We start from the raw sequence: 22,274 nt of genomic DNA, 5'->3' as shown, positions 1-22,274 counted from the left end.
GTGAAGCCCCTAGAAAAGAGGCAGCTTGCTAGCATGCAGGCTTTTGGGAGTCCAGGCTCCCTAGGCAGAGAGCTGCCCTGTCGTTGAAAGTAGGCCGTCCTTTCTTGCATCTGTCCTCAATATGGTTTTAGCTTCAAGGAAAGACCCCAGTTTCAGCAAGTCCAGAATCAAGTGGGCAAGCCTAGCTCTCCTGTCCCAGGCCCTCCCCTCAGCCAAGCCTAGGCAGCTGAAGGGTTTGGGTGTGGCGGGTAGATTCAAGGGTCCTTGAGAACCTCATTTCAACCTGCTTGGGATTCAGCCAGCCCTGTGACTTCATCCTCCCATCCTAGGGTCCTTGTTCTGGGTCATTCCCTGGGTTCCATGCTGGTAGCTTCTCTGTACCTGAAGGCCTGGTTTCTATGGTTTCACAGCAGCTGTTTCTAAGAACGGTTGAAGTAAATTCACTTTTACATCATTGGATAGTTCTCTCCCTGGTCTGTTTGCTAAGACTGTGTGGTGTGTGTGTGTGTGTGTGTGTGTGTGTGTGTGTGTGTGTGTNTGTGTGTGTGTGTGTGTGTGTGTGTGTGTGTGTGTGTGTGTGTTTGTGGGTGTGTATTTAAGAGCTCTTTCATTGGTAACTGGTAAAGGGCAGATGGTCAATGAGATTACAAAAAAGTAGAACAAAGTCCACATGTGGGGCTCTTATGACAGCAGGCAGGAATGGTCCAAGGGACAGTCCACCAGCCAGTATGTCCCATTACCTTGTCCTCAAGGAAAGAGGTTCCCGCCTGCAAGTATCCCTCCCTTAAAGGTGGGGCTGTCAGCCTAAACCCAGAAGACAGAGAAACTGCAGGAACAGATGGGAGCCTGGCCTTTCTGCTGGCATCCACCCTCCTGAGCCCTGGGTAGGCAGGCCAGGAACCCCACGCAGGAGCTGTGTGGGCATGTGTACTACAAACAAGGAGGCAGAAAACCAGAAGGAGGGACTATGGCCTGTGTACTGCACATGTGTGCCCGAAGGCACCTGGTTCACGAGTGTGTACTGCAAACCATTTACTAATGGCAAGAACAGATTCAGCATTCTAAACAACTCATGGAAAACTACCCTGCTTTGAGAGACCCTGAGCCTCCAAACTCATGGAACCCCAACACATGGAACAGGGAAGAAGGTATGGGTGCCTGAGACCCGTGGCTGCTGTACCCCTCACCAGACTCCTTCTGTGATGTGACTTTACTCTCAATAACCCAGTGAGAGAGGTGACACGGTCCCTACGTCACAGATGACAAGAAACCCAGAAAAAACAAGAAATCTGTCCAAACGAGCACAGCTCAGAACAAGGCTAGAACCAGCTATTTCAATGATAAGCAGAAGCTGGGGAGTGGTGGCAAACACCTTTAACCCCAACACTCGGTAAGTGGAGGCAGGCGGATCTCTACAAGGTTGAAGCCAGCCAGGTCTACAGAGTAAGTTCTAAGACATCTAAGACAGCCAGAGCTACACAAAGAAACCCAGTCTCAAAACAAACAAACAAACAAAAAACAAAAAAAAAGAAAAGAAAGAAAACAAAAGGTAGGGGCTGGCAAGCCGGCTCAGCAAGTTAAGGGTGCTTGCTGCCAAGCCTGGCAACCTGAGTCCAATCCCCAGAAATCACACAGTGAAAGGACAGACCTGACTCCCAAAAGTTGTCCTCTGATGTCCTCAACGACAGGCCCCGCCCAAAGCACTCGGAGCCTCTGCTTCCGGTATCCCCTCCCTTTCCTTACTCTGACACAACTTCCTCAGAACGGCAGCTGATGTCTGTGCAGCAAAGTCTGTGCCATAGAAGTTTTGGAAAACGGACCCCCTTTCCTTCCCCGCCAGTGGGCAGGAGATAGACAACCAAGGCTCCTTCCTGGGTTGCCTCGACTGATAATGAGGCACCTGCCAGGTCAGAAGTGGGACTGCACAGGTGCCCAGCCCCGTCTCCTTACCTCCTCCTCTCCACTCACGTCCTCTTCCTCCCCTTCTTCCTCCTCATCCTCTTCCTCTTCATCTTCCACTAGCTGGGCATATTCATCATACTCCTCCTCTGTGGGGGATGGGCCAGCAAGAAGACAACTCGGATTGAGATGACTGGGGGGGTGGGAGGGTCCATGTCTGCCCCACCCCCCAGCAAAGCTCAGAGCCCGACTGCTCTAATAATGCACACAGGTGGTGTTCACACAAAAAATGACTCATGTTATAAGACTTCCTCCAAGTCAGATATGTAGAAGATCCTCCGTGTGGGTAAGGCCACAGAGACACGGAGGTTTGAGCAAGAAGCTCTGGGGCCCCAGAGAAGCAGAGGCTTAAGTCAACATAACTAATCCCTCTTCAGAGAACTGCCCTGTTCAAGGCCACAAGTGGCCTGTGTAGTGGAGCAACTGGCCAGAGGCTTGGAGGACTGGCCCCGGGGGCTGTACCACAGACCCGTGCCACATATCACACCACCATACTGTGTGCAACAGGGGAACACTTATAATCTAATCCTTGGGCAAAGGATATCCACCGAGGCTGACAGAATATATGAACATTTCACAGAAGAACCCAGACCAACAAGGACAAAAGAATTTTATGTCTACATTGACTGGCACTATCTGAGTACTTCTGTTTGAGCTATAAAGCCCTGCAGAAGAGGGCCAACTGCAGGGGACCTGTGGAGACTGGGGGATGGGGTAGGGAGGAGGGGCCCTTAGCCTTTCCTTCCTTCCCAAGGGATCTGACATTGACTATAGCCTCCAACTTCCCTGAGGCCACGGAAGGGCCCAATACAGGTCAGTGGTCCTGCATGCTGCAACCACCAGGGGGCGCCACAGCCTCTCCAGCAGAAGACCCTGGTCTCTCAGATGGAGAAAAGGCCCTGGGGAGTCCACCCCTACAACTGGTCTCTTCTCCCACGTCTGGGGTCACACTATAGAGATATACGTAGTGTTCTTCTCTGGGGGGACTTGAGGCCACCAGTCCTTCTTCCCTTTGAAAACCAGTGGCAGATGGCTTGCCAGCTTGTCTAGAGTGAGCTCTGCATCCCAGGATCCCCACTTGACACCTACCATCCTCATCTTCCTCGTCGTCATCCTCCACGTAGCCCTCAACATCGGAGTCGGGGGCCTCCTTGTTGTCCCTGTCATAGCCATCAAGGTACATGACCTGGGGCAGGAGCTTGAACACGTTTTCTCGGTAGGCATTCAGGTTGGTCACCTCACAGTTAAACAGGTCTAGGCTCTTGAGATTCTCTAACTTCTTCTGCAAGTGGAGAAAGGCAGTCAACAGTGAGGGTGACTGTGGGAAGGGGGCAGGAAGGGGGAAACACCCTAGAGAGGCCCCAGGAAGTGAGGAGGCCCACAGCTAGCAAGAAATGCAGCTGAATGAATCTTGACCTCTCACCTCATTCAAGGGATCACACCGAGTCCCTGTTGCCATGGGGACCAGGTCAAACTAGGAAGAGTAGATCCCTCAGAGTTAGTCTAGATTCTCTACTATTTCGTATATAGGCCCAGGTAATTCTTAGTGGAGGGGCCAAAGGCCAAGAGGACATCTGAGCTCCGGTCTGTGCTAGACAGACTGTATAGACTCAGCTGTATTCACACTCCCAACACAAGTGAGTCAGAACTTCGAAGAGCTTTCTCTTCCTAACAAAATGATGACGTCAGGGCTTCCCAGCAGACGAAAGCAGCTCTGCCTTCGCCTAGGTCAGTGGGAGACCTGGAAAGAACTTCCTGTGGTCAGTGTGCTTTACAAGACAGACAGACAGGCAGGTAAAGTCTGAGCTTGAAAAAGCAACGCCTGCTTGCTGTTATGACCACCTGGCCCCATGGCCTCACAATGTCCGGAGACTGATGAGTGCTTGGTGAACTCAGAACAGTCACTTCTGCCGCATCCCTGGCCCTTCCTCAAGTCAAGCTTTGCAACTTTTCTCCATTTCCAATGGATTCTTTTTGTCACATCTTCGGGCGGTTTCCTTAAAAACCAAAAGAACGCTGCACCTGGGACGCTGGTAACAAGAGACTGCCGTTCTGACTAAAATTTCCCTCACTGGAAAATGAGTAAAGCCAGAGCCAGAAGTGTCATCCACCCTGTCTGAGGCCCTGGTCACCAAGACAGACACTCTTCTCTCCATATGCAAATGAAGGCCTGCACTGGGCTTTCCCACCCACAGCCTCAGACTCCAGGAATGCCACGTCTGTGTCAGCAATCACCCCTAACCCTTGGAAGAAATGATAGCTGATGTACATCCAGACTCAGCTTACATCTAGGTTTGCTCCTCTCCTTCAAAGGGTGGCAAGCCAGCCAGGCTGTGAGCCCAGACATACCACAACCCGGGCTGAAGGGCACACGCCACACCAGGCTCCATTCCCTGCCCCACACTGGGTGCCCATTCTGACCAGGTGACCTTGGTCCAACTGAATTCTCCGTGAACTAAGCAGAAATAGTACCCATGCTAGCTCACAGCACAGGACGAGAGTCAAAGAAAAACAGTGATAAGTAAATAAAACCATGAAAGTTGGGCTCCCCACCACCCCCAAGGAAAGGGGAGGACCCCGAGGGACTCACCAGCGGCTCTATTGTGCTGAGATCTTTTATTTTGTTGCCACTTAAATTTAGATGCTTAAGGTTCGGACATTTCTCTGCCAATACTTCCAGGTCCCCTGAGATTCTGTTTTCGCTTAATTCAAGCTGTATGAGGCAGGAAGGGAAAGTACACTTAACACCCAGCTCGGGGCTACTCTCCCCAGACAGCCAGCGGGAAGGGAACATCCCCGGGGACCCTGCCAGCAAGTTGTAGCAAGCACCTGGCCTAGCCCTTAATTATGCTCTCGGAGCACAAGGCGCCCCCACCCGGAGCCTCCCAGCTCCCAGCCTGCTTACCTTCTTGAGTTTGTTTAACTTTGGTAAGTTGGAAATGGAGGTGAGGCCTACGTTGATTGTACTTAGGAATTCCAGTTCTTCAAACTCATCCGTGAGGCCTTCGATTTTGCCTTCAATTGACTTACAGTTATCCAGGACCAGCTCTTTCACCTGGAAAAGGAAGGTTGGTGTGAGTGAAGGGGTCAGAGAGGCGGTCCAACTCCAGTGTCCCATCTGTTGCCTTATCCAGATCAGCACGGCCTGGGAGCAAAGGGTGACCGGGCTACCCATCTTTCTACCATTAGCAAGACCCAGATGGAGAGTGTTGGATAAGCACACCTCTAGAACTGGGGAGCCATGGGCTGGCTCAGCACGTAAGAGCACTGACTACCCTTCCGAAGGTCCTGAGTTCAAATCTCAGCAACCACATGGTAGCTCACAACCACCCATAATGAGATCCGACACCCTCTTCTGGTGTCTTCTGAAGTCAGCTACAGTGAACTTATGTATAATAATAGATAAATCTTTGGGCCAGAGTGAGCAGGGACTGAGGTTGCGGGATTGACTGGAGTGAGCAGAGGTCCTAAAAATTCAATTCCCAACAACTACATGAAAGCACATAGCCATCTGTACAGCTACAGTGTACTCAAATACATAAAATCAATAAATAAATATTTAGAACTGGGGAACCTCTGCAGAGAACATATTCAGTAGGCTTTGCTGTCACCAAGGCTGGTGTGTGTGTGTGTATTCACACACGCATATGAATAAGCCCCTGCTACACATCCCAGTATTCAATAAAAATGACAGTCCCTACTGCTCACAGGCATCAGCCACAATGGACGTGGCCATGGCACCTGGTATCCCTGCCTACGAATGCCCAGGCCAGATACTCCCTGGAGGCAGGCTACTCATTTCAGTCCACACCTTGTGGTCCCCATCCCTGTCCTCCCACCACCACCTTCCCCATGCCCCCTTGCCAAATGCTCGTGGCTTGCACACAATACACTCATGCTTGCTTTCCCTCCTCCCTCTGGCCTCAGCCTGTTCACTGAGGCCTGGCCCTTATCACTGTAATCAGGTCCCCAGCCTGCTCCACCATAGGGGCAGCATAGCAGAGAACCCTCGTCCATATCCTCATGCCTAGACAGCACTGTCTAGCAGATGGTCCCACCAGAAAGGAAGTGTTTGGTGCTGTCCAAGAATGGAGCCACAAGCCTCGTGTGGTCCTGAACACTTACTTGGTGTTATTTTAATCTTAGGTAGACAGAGATACAAGGCAGTTACCGGACCACATGGCTCTTGGGACGTCTTCCTTGGTCCCTACCTCATAGAGGATGAGAAAGCCTGTACTCCTAAGACAGGGAGGGTGGTGGTGGGAGGTATTTCTCTGTTTCTGACAAAAAGTGGCAAGAGAAGTAGAAGTCACTCGTGAGGAAGTTCCAAACCCAATCCACGGCAGGAGCAGTTGCTGGCTCGGGGAAACACCGCAAATAGATGCTAGGTCAGGGGAGAACCAGTGGGTCTCAGAAAAGGCGCAAACAGCCAAAGGAGTCGGCAGGCCGACCAAGGTAATCCTGGGCAAGTCAGGTGCTTGGGGAACCCAGTCTCTTGGTGATACCAGGAACCTTACTGCGGTATAGAACCGAGAGTTGAGCCGAGGCGCTCACATATGCTAGGCAAGCAAGCACATGCTCCCTTTAGTTCACTCCCCCCCCCCAACCCCTTTTTACTTTGACACAGTCTTTCTCGGAGTCGCCTAAGCTGGACCTGAATTTTCCTTGCACATAGCTTTAAAAGGCCTTCAATTTGTAATCCTGACTCGCTTCTGAAGTAGTTGGGATTAAGAGATCCGTGGCTTGAGGCTGAAAGGACTCTAAAAGGAGAAGACTGACCCCTCCCGATGGCACTTGTCCCCCATGCTCCCCTGCACCCCAGGACTCTGCCTCAGAATCAGCTTCTACCCTGCAGCCTCTGGGAAATATGGAAAATACTGACTGGACGTGCTGCACCCTCCATCCACGGGATTCTCCACAGGCCCACATGTCTCACAGGGTCACCACTGTCCTCCCCACCACCACCCTGCATAAACAGCTCACGAGCCAGTCCCTACCCATGGCTGCACTTCTCCTCTAAGAGGACCTTGCCTAGAGAGTCCTCTGGTTTTCCAGAGACCACTTGTATTCAGCCACTATGCAGAGGTACAACAGGGTTCACTCCAGGCTAATAGGCAGGCCAGGGACTATGGGGCACCTGGGTCCCTGCAGAGACAGCAAGTGCTCCATGCAGGACAGCCCCATTCCTAGCAGGGATTCACAGTTCTATCTGAAGGAAAGAAAGCCAGGAACACCACACCACCTTCCTCCCCGAATCACGAGCTCCAAGCCTCCGCCCTGGCCATGCTCCATCTTCTCGATAGATCTAAGAGGCCAGGGGTCCAGGTCAAGCCACTCCCGGTTAGAGTATAAGAATGAAGCTCTTGGAGCCCTTCACCCTAGGGCAAGACAGTTGCAGAGAGAGGCCTGACTGTGGGCATCGAGCAAATGGAGGAAGAGTGGCTGTGGGCGCAAGCAAGGGACACAAGTCTGAGGTGTTGGACTCCTGTGCACAGGCTTCCTCCTTAACTGGCTTTCCAGGGAATCCCTGCTTCTAAAGGCAGATCCCGGTGTCTCCTCAGAGACTGCAGTCATATGTGGTTTTCCTAGAGTGGTTCAAGGGCCTCTCCCCTTAATGCCATTACCAAGCATAAGAGGACCTGGGGTGGGAAGGTAATGCTGGGCAGTCAAGGGAATGTCTAGGGGAAGTTGCCTCTATGTGTGTGTGTGAGGGGGGACGGGGACACAGCACCTCCTCAGTTACTCCCCAACTCTTGCTACCAAGACAGGCTGCCTTGCATTTCTACCAACAACTGACCAGGACAGTCTTCACCACCCAGAACCACACCCAAACTGGGAGCCTCTACTCTCAGGGACAATATGTAAGTCATCACAGCTACTGTTTACACACACACACACTCTGAATGCCCTCCCCATAACAGGCACACACCCTAGCTACATCATGGAGGGGGAGTCCCTCCATTTACAACCACATTCAAAAACAGCAGTGTGGGTCTGAAGACCTGGCTCAGTCGGCAGTGCCTGGATTGGATCCCTGGCAGCTCACAAACTGTGCTCAAGGTCACCAATGGCTACAAAGCCAAGCTTAAGGCCTACCTGGATTATACAAGAAGTCTCAAAAAAGGAGTAAGAAAAAGAAATACTTAGCCTGAAATGCAGGCCTGGCAGGTGGCTGCCTAGGCAAACAGGTCAATGCTGGCTGGCCGCTCAATGTAGCGGTCCCCTGAGGCATCTCTGACATTCCAAGGTATAGGAACTGTGCCTGCCCAGAGATCACTCAACTCCATAGGTTCCCATGGCTGTAATGGCTTCCCTTCAGCCCTTTCCTGTTCCACCAGCTGGGTGGGCATCACACCCACCTCCTCAGTCACCAAGGAGCAGAGCTCAACCTGGCCTCCTCCGGCTGGGTGTGGGGCCCCCAAGCGTTTCCTCTTCCTCTGGCAAAGTCTCAGGCAGCCTTTCCCAGTCTCCTTTGCTTTTCTGCACCTCCCCCTTCCTGACAGAGAGTAAGGGTGCCGGGCACTGTTTAGGAGGGGTCAGGGCATAGACCCGAAGATCTCAGAATTGTGTAGAAAGCTCACGCCTCGCAGGCCAAGAAGTGGCTCAGACCGGACAAAGCAGAAAACCCTAGCCATCGTCTGCCTGAGTCTTCTGCCTGACCTCCCTCTACTCCCACCCCCTCCTCTCTCCCAAGGCCTGCGACCAAGGGGACTCACCCTGCAACTGTTATCATTTCTAACCCACTTCCTCCGTCCTTGGCAGCCTCTTCTCTAGCCCTTCCATGTGACAGCATCCCTTTTGTATCCAAGAAGTGCTGTGCTTTTTAAAAAAAAAAAAAAAAAAATAGAATAAAGGCCCACTTCCCTTGCCAAGTCCTGAGTGTGAGCAAACTGCAAGTTAAAATTAAACTGAATATTTGTACTTTGGGTTTAGATGCCCTCCTGGTTCCACCAGCCCTTAACGCACAACAGCAACCGCCACCAGCCCTTAAAACAACAACAACAACAACAACACCCCAGTGCACTCAGTTACCTCTGTAGCCCCAGAGACCAGGGCTATTCTGCTTACACAGGATCATTCAGCCCCAGGCAGGAGGCTGACATTCATATTCTGCTGGCTGTAGGGAGGCACCACACATAAGAAGCCAGCCTGGCCTGGCTCTCCCGTACGTAAACCTTACCCGAGACCCCCACCCCAGGCTTGGGTCTGTCTTCGTTCCTTGCCAGTGAAAGCTGAACTTCATGATAAACACAAACACATTCACGCAACACAACAACTCGTTTGTTTCAAAACCACCAAGTCTGATCCTTACGAAGTTCTCAGGTGTGACCTTTCTTCTCTCTAACGCTGCAGCCTTCGTCACAGCCCTAGTTACTTCAGTGTTTGTCTTGAAGGCCGTGACCTCAGGGAAGGATGTGGTTACGCAATAGCCTGGGCTACTGTTGACCAACCTCACCCTGGATGCAAGACCCCCTAATCTGGGCTGAATGATATCATGTTCTCTGGAGTCCAAGATTCCACCTCTTTAGGAAAAGGACGGTGACATCGGCTTAGCCTATTATAAACTGCACACTCTAGCCAGCTTCTGAAACACTCACGGCTAGTTAGTGACCTACTAGCTGGCCACTTCCCCCTCCCCCAAGTCACCTACCCATTGCACCCAAATCTAATTCAAGACTCCCTCCCAGGAAGCCATCCCTGTAGCTGGCTCTAAGAACCCAAGGCTGGGCAGCGATCTCAGAGGCAGCAGCATGAATCATTTAATCGTGTATTAAGCATCTGACCCTCCTAGAGGTCAGAGACTGTCCTTCCCCATAATCAGCCTAGAGGGAACGCATGGGACAGCACTGCTTAGCAAATGTTCCTCTTACTGGGCCAGGCACAATATAAGTACTGGGAATACAGTGAGAGGGGGGAGGGGCCCAAACAGCTCACGAGAAGCATAAACATAATAAACAGTGCGCTACAGCAGGTGGGATCAACGCTCAAGCTTTCCCCGCAATAGCTTTGGGCGTGTGCCTATGCCAATCAAGCACCAGCCCTGACAGCGGATTGGATCAGCAGCTACCCTACCAAACTGACGCAGCAGCACTCAGCACACTCCAGTCAGTTCTCCCTACATAGGACACTCCTGCTGCATAGTTGGCTGAAGGGTCACAGAATCCATGGTGAACCAAGATGGGGGGTAGAGGAGGAGTCGGACAGACAGACAGAGAGAGAGAGCTGGTGGCAGGCTGGAAATCCACAGCTGGCTGGTAAACAGCCCCGAAAGGCCACGAGGGGAGATAAGAGGCACCCGGAAACCAGGGAGAGAGAGGCGCTGTCTTGGCCAGGAATGGCTATGTAACTATAGCCCAGTGCAAAATGAGATGGTGGGCCCCTTGCTGGAAATTTACCTGGTAGATAGCATATGCTTTCCTAGCCTGTACTAGTCTCTTGTTTGATTTTTTTCCAATACTACATAAACTTGGTAGAAGACGGATGACAAGTTCAATACCATTCCCAGCTACACACTGAGTTTGAAGCCAGCCTTGGGCTATGTGAAACTCATCTCAAAACAAAACACAAAACAAAGCCTCACAAAGAACTCTAAGACAGTGACAGCCAACTATGTGTATAGGTCACATGGCTGTGGCACTGGCTCTGATTAGAATGGACAGCTTGGGTCTACAACAGGCCTTCTAAAAAAATAATGACCCAGGGGGAAAGGACACTTTAAGAGCCGCCCCTTACTTTTTCAGAACTTCTATGGCAACTCAGGATGAGCAGAAGGCAGACTCTAGCCAGACAGACTTGGCTCTAGTCCAAGTTCCTCTCTCTAGCCCAGCTGTTCCTAACCTGTAGGTCTCCACCTCTCTGGGGTTAAACAACTCTTTCACAGGGGTCTGCCTAAGACCAGCAAAAAACACAGATATTTACATTGTGATTATAGCAAAGTTATAGTTATGAAGAAGCAAAAAAAAATTGTATGGTTGCAATCACTGCGTTAAGAAGAGTGGGAACCATTGGTCTCTCGCCCTTCTCACCTCTCTGGGCTTCCAGTTTCCTCTCAGAATTCCAGTGCCAACGACCTAGGGCCAGATTACACAATAAGAAGTCCAGCCTAGAATTTTGCCAGCTTGAAGAAAAAAAAAAAGCTACCCACCATCCCCTTTACCACTGGCTCTGCCGATGGTGTCCACACTGAAGATGGTAGCAGGGAACGAAGGCTCCTAACCAGGCCCAGTCCTCCACGCCTTCCTGGCACAGGTTCTGAGCCCAACACCCCAAGCCTCGCCCTGCTCTGGAGCCATGGAGAGCATTCAAAACAAACCCTCTGGGTTCAACCTCTACATCTTGCTTTGCCTGGTTTTCTACCCCCAATCTCCAGACATGATTTGTGCTTCCTTTACTGAACAAGAATTGGATAAATACATGTGGTTTGGTTTCAACCTTGTCAGTCCCTGACCAATTTAGGTTCCAGGTTCCAGGCTTCGAACAGAAGACTCAAATCAGATTGACCCAGTGTTTTTTGGTGCTCCTGGATTTTAACTAGGTCAGCTTTTAAATGGGCCACCCCCTGCTGCAGATCCCATTCCTAGCTAGAAGGCCACGCTGTGTGAGTCACTGAGGTTTGAGGCAGAGATAATAAACGGACACTTGGCGTTTGTTTTAACGGTAAAATCTACTTACCGACCTGTGTGGGAAGGGACACAGCTCTGGGGGGAAAGGCTGGATATTTTGAAAGTTACCGAGATCTTACAGAACAGAGGTCAGTATTTTCTGATCATAACTCACTGCAAGGGATACATTTTAGGAGCTGGAGAGATGGCTCAGCAGGCAAGCCACTTGCAGCTCTTGTCTGAGTTTGGTACCCAGCACCAGGGTCAGAGGCTCACAATTGCCTGTAGCTCCAGCTGGGGAGGGGAGTGGATTGATTCCGCACTCTCTCTAGTCTCCCCAGGCACATGCATACGCATTAATTACACAGCCACATTAATACAAATAAAATGAAAAGCAAACAAACAAAACCTACTTTACTCAGAGCACACACACATACTGTTTGCCTGTAGGCACACTCGGTGAAAACAAACACTACACATAAGGATCCCATCTATAGATTTAAAAAAAAAAATCTTAAAAGTTTTATTTATAAGTGTCTCTGTGAGAGAATGCAGAGGGCAATCTCTTGGAGGAATTACAGGGGGCTGTGAGGAGCCGGATCTGAGTCCAGAGAACAGAACCCAAGCACGTGCCCCAAGTGCTCTTAACTGCTGAGCCATCTCTCCAGCCCTCTTATTACTTCAATTTTTAAAATGTGGCCCACAGTATGGGGTGAAGTGGGCCAGAGAGATTGATGTTCGGCAGAGGACCGGGGGGGGGGGGGCGCTGGGCAGAGAGAGCAGAGAACTCTGGCCTGGGTGATTAATTTTTCTTTTCTGCCACAACACGCCTCCTGTCCTAGGTCAGAATCTGCCCCCCACCGCCATCCCCAAAAGTAAGAGAACCCACAGCCCATCTACCATCCTCCCAAGTTCCTGCAGCCTCGTGGCAGCCAGGGCTTGGGGGTTTCAATGCTTCTCAGGATCATCCGTAGTCTTAGCCAGGGGCAAGATCCTTCTTCTCTTTAAAAACAAACAAAACCCTCCCCGAGAATTGAAAGCCTCTCCGGGCCTCGGATTTTTGCTGCTGCGTACAAAGCAGCTCCGCAGGCAGGCGGCCGGGGAGCACGTGGCGCGGGCAGCGGTGACGCCATCCTCATTACTTAGAGGCAGGAGGGCGGGCCGAGGAAGATCAGGCTGGCTCATAGGTCCAGCTGGCAGGGCAGGCTGAGACTGCACCAGCCCGCCAGCCCAGCGACTCGCTCTTGTCCCCGGCTCCTCCCCACTCTTCCCAGCGCGGTCGGGTGATTTCGCCTGTGCTTCTCCTGCAGGAGTAGCCGGTGCTAGGGACGCTTCCACTCATTGGAAAGGCCCGGTGCTGGCCAGGCTTGCTCAAAAGGATACCTAGCTTCTGCCCCCAGCCTTTGCGTTTCTCTTATCTTTAGTTTTTAAAAAGATTAAAAAAATATGTTATGAGTGCTTTGCCTGCATGCCTTGCACTGTGTGCATGCTCACAGGGGACAGGAGTTATCAGATATTTTGAAACTGGTGTTTCAAACGCCAGTGAGCCACAAGTAGATTCTGGGAACCAAACCGGGGTCTTCTACAAGAGCAGCAAGCGTTGTTAACTGCTGAGGCTAACTCCTGCCCCAAGTAGCCCTCCATTTAAAGCCTCCTTCCTGCCTCCCATCTCAACCAAGCCTTCCCTGGTTGCCTGGCCCTGCCCTGGTCCCGCTCAACTTTCAGGTAACAGAAAGTAACCAAAGAAGCTGGAAACAGCCTAGAGAGCAGCTGTGGGGGCTGACTGGTTGTCTGAGGAGGGTACGGTGATGAAAGAGAGATGGAGTGCGGAGAGAGAGCTTGGGAGGCCGGAGGTGATGGTCAAATGTAGCAGGCTCCATTCACTTAACAGTTCCCTTCCTGTCTTCCGGTAGGGGCTGGGATACAGTCAGCCGCAGAGCACTAGTCCAGATAACCGGAAAGGGCCGGTTAGTCAAAAGGCACTCACACAATGCAAGGTGCTTGGCCTTCGGTCCCTGCTGTATCCGAATTTGCTGTGTGCCCTGGTAGATGTTGCTTCCCCACTCCGGGCTTCTGCCCCATCCTCCCTCCAGCCTACACACTGGGCAGTGGAGCTGGAATAAAGAGATGAGGTCCTAAAATTCCATGTCCATGAACATCCCCTCAGCCAGGACTCCCTAAAGGAGGCACAGGGACCTTAGACATGGAAGAGCTCAGGTTTCAGCGTGCAAAACTACAAGACGGTTCATTATTCTCGGTAATAACTAAAACGGGGAAACTGACCAGCTAGGCTCTTTCTGCACACCACGAGTATAAAAGTTGTCCCCAGAGGCCCAGGTTGTGAGGTTCCAAATGTGGGGGTGGCACCCAAGCCCCGACTGAGGTAGGAGGAACGGGCAGAAACCACCTCCATTAACAAGACCCCACACCTCACCTCATTTACCAACAGTTTAATTCCTGATAAAAACCTACAGTAGTTGATATGTTCTCACTCAAGAGCTGCAGCACCGTCCCTGTGCAATAGAAAAGCTGGATTCAGAAAAAGTTGGGTTGGGCCACAGATCCGGTGATGTTACATTGCGGATCATTACTCCTCCCTAAAACTTTTAATGGCCATCCATGGAGGTCAAGTGCAAATCCAAAGCAGGATTCCCAGGCCCCCAACCTCACACGCCTTCCTCACCCCACATGACATTGCAGGTCACAGGAAGGCTACCTCCCTCCCCTACCATTCCCAGGAGCCTGTTCCTGTCCACCAAGCCCCTCTGAGAGCTTCTGACAGGTCTAAAGACTCAGTCCACCTTCCCAGGCTCCCTGCAGAGGGGCTGGCATCAGTGTGTGTTCCTGGTCACATGGGAACAAGCCACTCAGGCAGGAGGTGGAGGTGGGCAATCGTTCTAGAGAAACTTCTAGATGGCCGACTCCCTTTCCAGTAGAACCACGGTTGGGCAGAGCAGCTGTGCCAGCTGAGGGATGCCAGTAACCAGCTGCTGAAATCAGACAGGAGATTTAGACCTAAGTGATGCTGTGACCACGAGTGGATTCACGGTTGCCTGTTGTGGGAAGCTGGGCACACTCCCTGGGGTTTCTACCTTGAGATGTTGACTGAAAGATACAAGTGAGATCACTTCCCCAGATTCACTGTTCAAAGACCCATGGACTGGCAACTCAAGGACTGTGACCACCCCAGACCCTGCCGTGACCCATCTCAAAAGGCAAAAAGCATTCAGATTCACAGGCCAGGACACTGGAGTCCTGGTTTGGAGATCTAGCCCACTTCCAATTGGCTTTGCAAAAACCAAAACAAACAAACACGCTTAGGGGATGTTGCTACAGCTAAGTTGGTAGAATGTTTATTTAGCACACATGAGACCCTAGGTTTGACCCCAAGCACCAGATAAGTCACGCCCGATGAAGTGCCAGTAGTCCCAGCTCTCAGGAGGTAGCTGCAGGAGAATCAAGAGGTTAAAGCTATCCTCGGCCACATAATGAGCTGGAAGCCAACCATTATATATGCAAAAATCAGAGTTAGTCTGTGATGGAAACCTTGGGCTGTTCCCTGTCCTCTCAGCCTAGGGCTCAGCTATCCAGGGAACTCCTTGAAGCAGGAGGAAACTGGAACAAATAAAAGGAACGGAGAGGGGAGTGCCCAGACTAGAGCTGGACCTCCTTTCAACCAGGCCTTACACTCCCCAGAAGGCATGGAAATAGACAAGTCTAATAGCCTCAGAGAAGAAATTTTGCCCTTGGCTTCCTTCCTGCCACCTTGACCAGACAAGCAGCCTCCTCAATCACAGGACCTGAGCAATTCCTGGTGCTGAAGTCCGGCACCCAAGCTCCACTGAGGAGCAGATGATCTGGGTAGCAATCACGCAGAAGAGTCTCGCCTATTAGCCACGGTCATGCATAAGAGGTGAGTTAATCAGCCCTTTCCCCCTTAGCCTAACAGGATGCATTCAACTTGCCTAAGTGGACAAATCAAATACTTATGGTAAAACTCCTGGTGGAAGGAGCAGGGGAGGGCAGGGAGAAGGCGCAAAAGGAGAAGGAAGAGGAGGGCAAAAAGGGGGAAGAAAGGGAGGGCAAAGGGAGGGGGGGAAGGAAAGGAGGAAGGGGAACGCCTGGTTTGGCTTAGCTCCAGAGTGCCGGTTTTCTCCGCCTGGTCTTGCTAGTGGAACCTGACCTATACTTAATTATTTTAAAAATAGAATGCAGATTGAGTTAGCTGTTGTTCACAGGTCTATAGCTCCTTTAATTTTGTTTCATTTCTTGTCAAGACAGAATTTCTCTGTGTAGCACTGGCTGTCCTGGAACTTGCCCTGTCGAGCAGGCTGGCCTTGAAATCACAGAGATTCCACTCACCTGCCTCTACCTCCCAAATGCTGGGATTAAAGGCATGTGCCACCAACTGCCCAGCAACTGCTTTAATTTTTGTTGATGTTGTTTTTTTGTTTGTTTGTTTTTGTTTTTCATGACAGAGTTTCTCTGTGTAGCCCTGGCTGCCCTTGAACTCAGAAATCCACCTGCCTCTGCCTCCCAAATGCTGGGATTAAAGGCCTGCACCACCACTACCGGGCTTGCTTTAATCTTAAAATGCTAAAGAACAAAATGTTAAAACTTTTAGGACTGTGAGAGTCAGGGAGGGGCTAGTTGGCTGGAAATAGGTGATAATGCTGGGGAGGTCAGTCTCTAAGAGAGCACACCCCACCTACCTCAGTCACAGCAGCCCACACAGACAAAGCGAAGCTCTTCAGGCTGTGTTGAGAGAAAAAAGAGCAGGCATGGGCTCACTGGTAGAATGCTTGCCTAGCAGGTACTAACAAGCCTCATTATATTCAAGCTCTCCTACCAAGGATGGGGATGGGGGGCACTCGGTGGCTGAAGCTGCTTGTCACCAAGCCTAATGACCTGAGTTTGACTTTTGAAGCATACAAGTGGAAAGAACCAGCCAGCTCCTGCAAGTTGTCCTCTGACCTCCACATGCATGCTATGACACCGATGTCTGAGCACACAACTGCCCAGAAAACGTAACAAAAACTTTAAGACAAGTGGGGGAAAACCCAAAGCCACTTGATGGCAGCGTCCCAAACCCCAGTTGCACCTCCAAGACCAAACTGTAAATTCCAGAACTTCAAGGGCAGACTGCGAGGAAGAAGAAGACAACCAGGGTGGGAAGGCATCTGAGAACCGGGGTGATGACAAGGAACTAGGGATGTTTAGGCAAAAAGGTGGGAGACCATGCTAATCAAAACCCTAAGCAACTATCTGTAAGAAGAGCTTGGTATACAAACTGTGCTGAGCACCCGCTATATGGATGAGTAATATCTTATGAAGTGTGTGTTGTGGGTCACTTCTAAAAATGCTGCTTGGGTTTTCTTTTTTTTTTCCTCTGGAGGAAAGTTACCTGCTTAGACCACAGGCCCAGTATGCCAGACACCAAGCTAGCCCAGTATGCCAGACACCAAGCTAGCCCAGTATGCCAGACACCAAGCTAGCCGGTAAGAAATAGCATGGCAGACAACCAATGCCAATGCCCTCCGACATGCAGGGGGAGTCAGATCCTAAGTCAGTGAGTGTTAAATACACGATTGATGCTCAAAGGAAAACAGAGAAAATCAACAGTGACAGGGAACACCACTGGAGGGTGGCCAGCAACACTACTCAAGGCCTGTCTTCTGTGCATACTTGACCCTAAGAGTATCTGACCAGGGAGGGCTCTTACAATGGAAGGAGCAGCTATGGCTAAGACACTAAGTAGGAAGCAGGCTTGGCCACACGCTGCAGCTGGGTAGTCTGTGGGAGGGCTGGAGAGATGGCTCCATGGGCTTCTGTCAGCCTGATGAACTGAGTTCAATCCCTGGAGCCCACGCAGGGAAGGAGAGAAGTGACTCAGACAAGCAGACCTCTGACCTTTACAGTGGCTCCACGACACGTAAGCAAAAGGCTGCGAATAGCCACATTTTCTGGTAGAAGTGGCCTCCACCACACAATGGGGACACCCTATGGAATGCACAGGGACACGTGAGATGGAGTCAGTCTGGTTTGGCGCTAGACTTTTCTACTAAGAATCTAGACATATTTTTGTTTGTTGTTTTGAGACAAGGTCTCGTGTAGGGCTGGTGGTCATAAAGTCTCTGTTGCAATTGAAGAAGAAACTTCTGATCCCCTTGTGTCTCTATCCAAGTACCAGGAAGTCAGGGGCGTATCCGGTTTCAGCTGAGCTGGAGATGAACCCAAGACTTCGGCATGCTAGGCAAACTCTACAAACTGAGTTACATACAGCCCCAGCCCAGAACTGTGGCTTTGGTCAAGACTTCACCAACTCAGAGTGACCACCACTAGAATGGGAAGAAGATCTATCCCCGCAGAGGAATCCAGGGAACGGGGCCAGATGCTGGGTAGGAAGGCACTTGGGAGACTGTGCTGTGCTTGGCATTACTGCAATACATTTCACAAGCATGTTCCTTACCAAGCAAGATGCTGTACCCAGAGGACAGAGATGACGTACTGTCCTACTGTCCGCCCCAGTCCCCTACTCCTCCTTGTACTTAGCACCTAGTAAATGTCTGCAGATCAGAAAGGCATAACCTGGGAAGACATCCTAAGGCTTGACTTCCCCACTATATGGCATCAAGGATGCTCTAGAACAAGTCTGCTGGATCCTTCACTTCACTCAGTTGGGAAAAGAACCAGCTGAGTTACATCGTGGCGGTGTGTTGGGGGGGTAAACTCCAGGAACGGAGACCTTGGAGGCAGCTCCTTGCTGTGGTGGCACCTCAGCCTTCCTCAAACTTCCTGAGAGCCGGAGAAGCACACGGCCAGAGTACTGCCATTTGGACTAAGAAGCTATGATCTCCAATGGAACACCTAGTCCAAAACCCTCCTTTTTGCTGTTTGTTTTCCAGGGATGGTGACGGTGGTGGTGATGATGACTAACAAATATTCACCATCCTGGTTTCAGAATCAAACCACGAGAATTCAGGGAATGCTTCCACCACCATTCTCCCTGTTGGCCCAGTAACTACTCCACCTATCTCCAGGGGGTGTTTAGAACTCTGGAATCTTAATTTTCTTGCCTTTACCCTCAAACTAACCTATAACACTGACTTTGGGGCTGGGGGTGTTTTGGGTGGCTTCTGATCTTTAGCTGTAATAAAGGAACCATGGAATACAATAAGCTGGCACATGTCACCTGATATCCCCTGGCTTAGGGACAAGTACTTAAATCAGATCCCACCCTGATTGTAGGGTCACAGTCCTCAAAGTCCTACAAATCTAAGGGCCTCATCACCATTCCCGATAGGTTACTCAGCCTCAATTTATCCCTCAATGCTAGAACTCACTCAATGGAGACTACAACAGGAGACGGGGGGGGGGGGGGGGGGGGGGGGGGGGGGGGGGCGGCGGGGGGCGGCGGTGGGAGACAGTGGAAACGGTGTCCTTGCCTCCTGACCCAAGGGTGTCTAGTCTGGAAGGGGCATTACAACACAGGATCGAGGTTCAGTTAGCCAATCTGACCTTTCTGGGCCTGTCTTCCTTATCTCAAAAAACAAGTGGCCCAACCTATACCTCGGGATGTGCTAATAGATCAAAAGGTAATGTTTACCGAGTATCTAACAACAAGCACCACCCCAAACTCACCCTAGGCACTTAGGAAAGGTCAAGTAAGCCACCTCTTATCCCAGGAGAGGGCTTAGCGTAACAGGGTAGGGAGGTGCTCTGCATACACGGTTGCCATGCCGAGTCACAGGGGTGCTGCTCTGCTCCTGCTAAAGAGGCGGCCTATCCGATCCCTGCTCCTGTTTGCGGAGGCAGGCCCTAGGCCCCTAATTACACCTTAGCCTACTTTTATTGGAAAACTATACATCTTTTCCTACTTTCTAGACCTAGGTCAAAACCTCTGGGTATGTTTCTCATCTGTGAGCCCAAACCTGACTGTATAAAGTATGTCAGTCATGAAGGGAAAGGACCTTCCCTAAGACCCTGGCACATCCTGAGAGCACCAGGAGGACCCAAGCTCATAGTGAGGAAAGATGAAGGAAAGTGTGTGTGTGTGGTGGGGGGGTGTCAGACAGACAGACCGACAGACTGGAGGACCGCTTTCTAGGCTATCACCGGAGTGGCTGGAAGGCGCAGATCAAAGCTAAGGTTCCAGGTTGCGTGCACAGCTCTGAAGTTGGCCTGGCTGTGCACCCAGGACAGCTCCTCAGTAGCCATGACCTGGAGCAAGCTACCCACTCAAACTTTCCAGCCCCACCCACTCACCTGCTCCACAGGAAGAAGAAGCAGCTTAACTCCTCCCCAGCAGTTCTGTCCTTTAAATAAGGTACGCCACGTTACAGTAACAAGCAAACGAAACACAACTTTAAAGGACATTCCTTTCCCCCTCACAACATAGAACCAAGTCGCAAGCCTAGAAAAGCTCAGAGCACAGCAGCACAGTATTAGGAATCAGCGTGAGCAGCAGGAAGCTTCGCTGGAGCCAGAAGCACCGTTCAGACTCTTTCTGGATAAAATCCAGTGGCCCAAGATGGTCCACTCTAGCCCTTCAGACAAGCTGGTCAGGTTCTCTCCCCACAAAATACCAGTGCCAGGGGCATCAGGAATCCCACATCAACACGTTGACTAACAGCAGCAGCAGAGAATACTGCCCAGCCCACCTCGGAGCACCCGGACCTCCACCCCACCACACACACAGGCACACACACACATAATATATATAAATAAATAAATCTAGAAAAACATACTTCAAAGTTCAGATTATTTAAGGTCTGAGCCTTAAGAGAGTAACAAGACATTCTACCATGGCAAGGTCCTGTCTAAGGCTGCAGTGCACAGAGTACTGGCCAGCCCCAACATAATGTTGCATTTCCCACTCTTGTATCAGTTCATCCGTGTTTGTCCATCCCATCCCTTTTCTCTCCTCCCTCCTTGAATTTTCCTGACTCAACCTCCCGAGTGATGGAACACATCACCAACCCTGGTCTTGGGTAGTGCTGCGGCTTGAACCCAGGGTTCTATTGCTGCTAGGTCAGCACTCCGCCACTGAGCTACAGCCCGGCTCTCTGTTTTACTTCTTAATCAACACAAGAGTATCACTAAGTTGCCCAGGTTAGCCTGGAACTGCCTCTAATCCATCCCGGTCTCAGTCTTGCCATGTCCTCTTGGCCTCGCCTCTGGTGTCACAGACATGTCAATCCACATCCTATTCTCCTGGGATCTCTTGAGTGTTCTTTATGCTGTCCATTAGAATGTCACCTCCTCCAGGAAGCCTTCCCTGAGCCACAGCTTTGTTTTCATGGCACTTAGTGGGGCCTTTGCCATGAATGGAGGCTGTGTGTGCTCAGGACTGGTGATGTGCTCATCTGTGTAACTGTCATATCCAGACAGCCTGCAAAAAGCCCAGCAGACAGCAGGTGTTCAATCTCTGTGTGCGGAAAGAAAGAACGGAAACCCCCAAGGCTGGGGGGTCATGGTGGGAAGGGATTCCAGACCTGCACTGCCGTTTGCCAGCTGGGAAGCGCTGGACAAGCCACATAGAACTGGTTAATGTCAAATATCGAGCAGCCAAGCGTTGCTTACCACTGAGACATCCATGCCCTAACTTCCATGGAGCTCATGCATTCAGAAGATACAAGTCTGTGTTCTGGTGCAGTGGGCACCCCGCCCCCTCAGACGGGGTCTACAGTCACTGGACAACATGTAAACATGTCCTGTGCCACTCCTATCGATGACCACACAGGCCACTAGAGTGGACAGAAAGTTCCTGAATGCTCCCAGAGAACAAACATGGTCTGAATCCAATACCCTTGTGGCTTAGGACAGACAGCCTGCAGTCCAATCGGGCCCCTGCCACCGCATCCCACTCGGCAGCCCAGAGTGTTGCTCTAGAAACCACCCCAAACTCCAGATACACCGGCATTCACCCCAAGCATGTCTGTAATGGAGCCGCAAACTAGACGGTGTTCAGAGAAGTAGCTGCTTGCGATGGCTGCAGGCCAGCCTCTGCAGAAGCTTCCCCAGCCTCTCGGAGCTGGCGAGGGGAGGCTGGCTAGCATACTCACAGCTCGACATTGGCAAAGGGGGGACATGCAGCAGAGGAAGGCCAGCTTCCACTCCTACATGTGGATGGATGGGGCTGCATCAATCACAAGCAGTTGGGCAGAAGCCGAGAAGCACCTTGGTCACCAGGGAACCTTACTGCTCCAGCTGTGGGGGAGCCACACTGGACTCAGCATAACCTTGGAATGTTCCCTGGCAAGTGCGCAAAGAAACACAGACCAGGTGAACCGGGGAGAGCAACCAGCATGTGAAACATGATGGGAATCCACTAGGGGACAGACTACGCGTTCACATCCTGTATGCCACCTGGATAGACGCAGAGGGTCTCCTCCCTCCAGAGTCCAGGAAGAGCTCTTTCTGAGCATGGTGTGGACCAACATCGGATGTCCTCCACAATGGCTCTTCATCAAATTTTCTAAAGCAGGGTCTCTCACTGAACCTGGAGCTCAGTGACTGGGCTGAGCCGGTGCACTCAGGAATCCTCTTGTTTCTGCCAAGCCCCTAGTACTAGTATATATATACACTACCATGCATGGGCATCTGGGTCCTGATGCTCAGAGGGCAGGCACTTCAGCAACTAAGCCATCTCACCAGGCCTATTCTATTGTTTGGGTTTTTTTTTTTTTTTTTTTTTTTTTTTTTTTTTTTTTT

The 22,274-nt window shown here is 51.1% G+C and overlaps 1 protein-coding gene across 7 annotated transcripts in view; it reads right to left on the bottom strand.

Moving 5' to 3' along the window:
• Positions 1–22,274, bottom strand: part of Anp32a (acidic nuclear phosphoprotein 32 family member A) — a 36,591-nt gene that overhangs the window by 2,094 nt on the left and 12,223 nt on the right. For 2 of the 7 annotated variants that reach the window (XM_021171435.2, XM_021171436.2), the window contains exons 2-6: positions 16,274–16,316; positions 4,865–5,014; positions 4,550–4,672; positions 3,049–3,241; positions 1,951–2,048 (exon numbers count right to left, since the gene is read on the bottom strand). In XM_021171435.2, coding sequence (XP_021027094.2) covers positions 1,951–2,048; positions 3,049–3,241; positions 4,550–4,672; positions 4,865–5,014; positions 16,274–16,316 — 607 coding nt within the window. Of the gene's footprint in view, positions 1–1,950; positions 2,049–3,048; positions 3,242–4,549; positions 4,673–4,864; positions 5,015–8,107; positions 8,261–10,985; positions 11,031–11,104; positions 11,123–12,461; positions 12,480–16,273; positions 16,317–22,274 lie in introns of those variants that run through there. The other 5 variants (XM_021171437.2, XM_021171440.2, XM_029481335.1 and 2 more) reach the window with 4 other exon arrangements.

Source organism: Mus caroli, chromosome 9, assembly GCF_900094665.2.
Source record: "Mus caroli chromosome 9, CAROLI_EIJ_v1.1, whole genome shotgun sequence".
Classification (NCBI taxonomy): domain Eukaryota; kingdom Metazoa; phylum Chordata; class Mammalia; order Rodentia; family Muridae; genus Mus; species Mus caroli.
The sequence above is the reverse complement of the archived record's forward strand: the minus strand, read 5'-3'. Positions and strand labels throughout refer to the sequence as shown.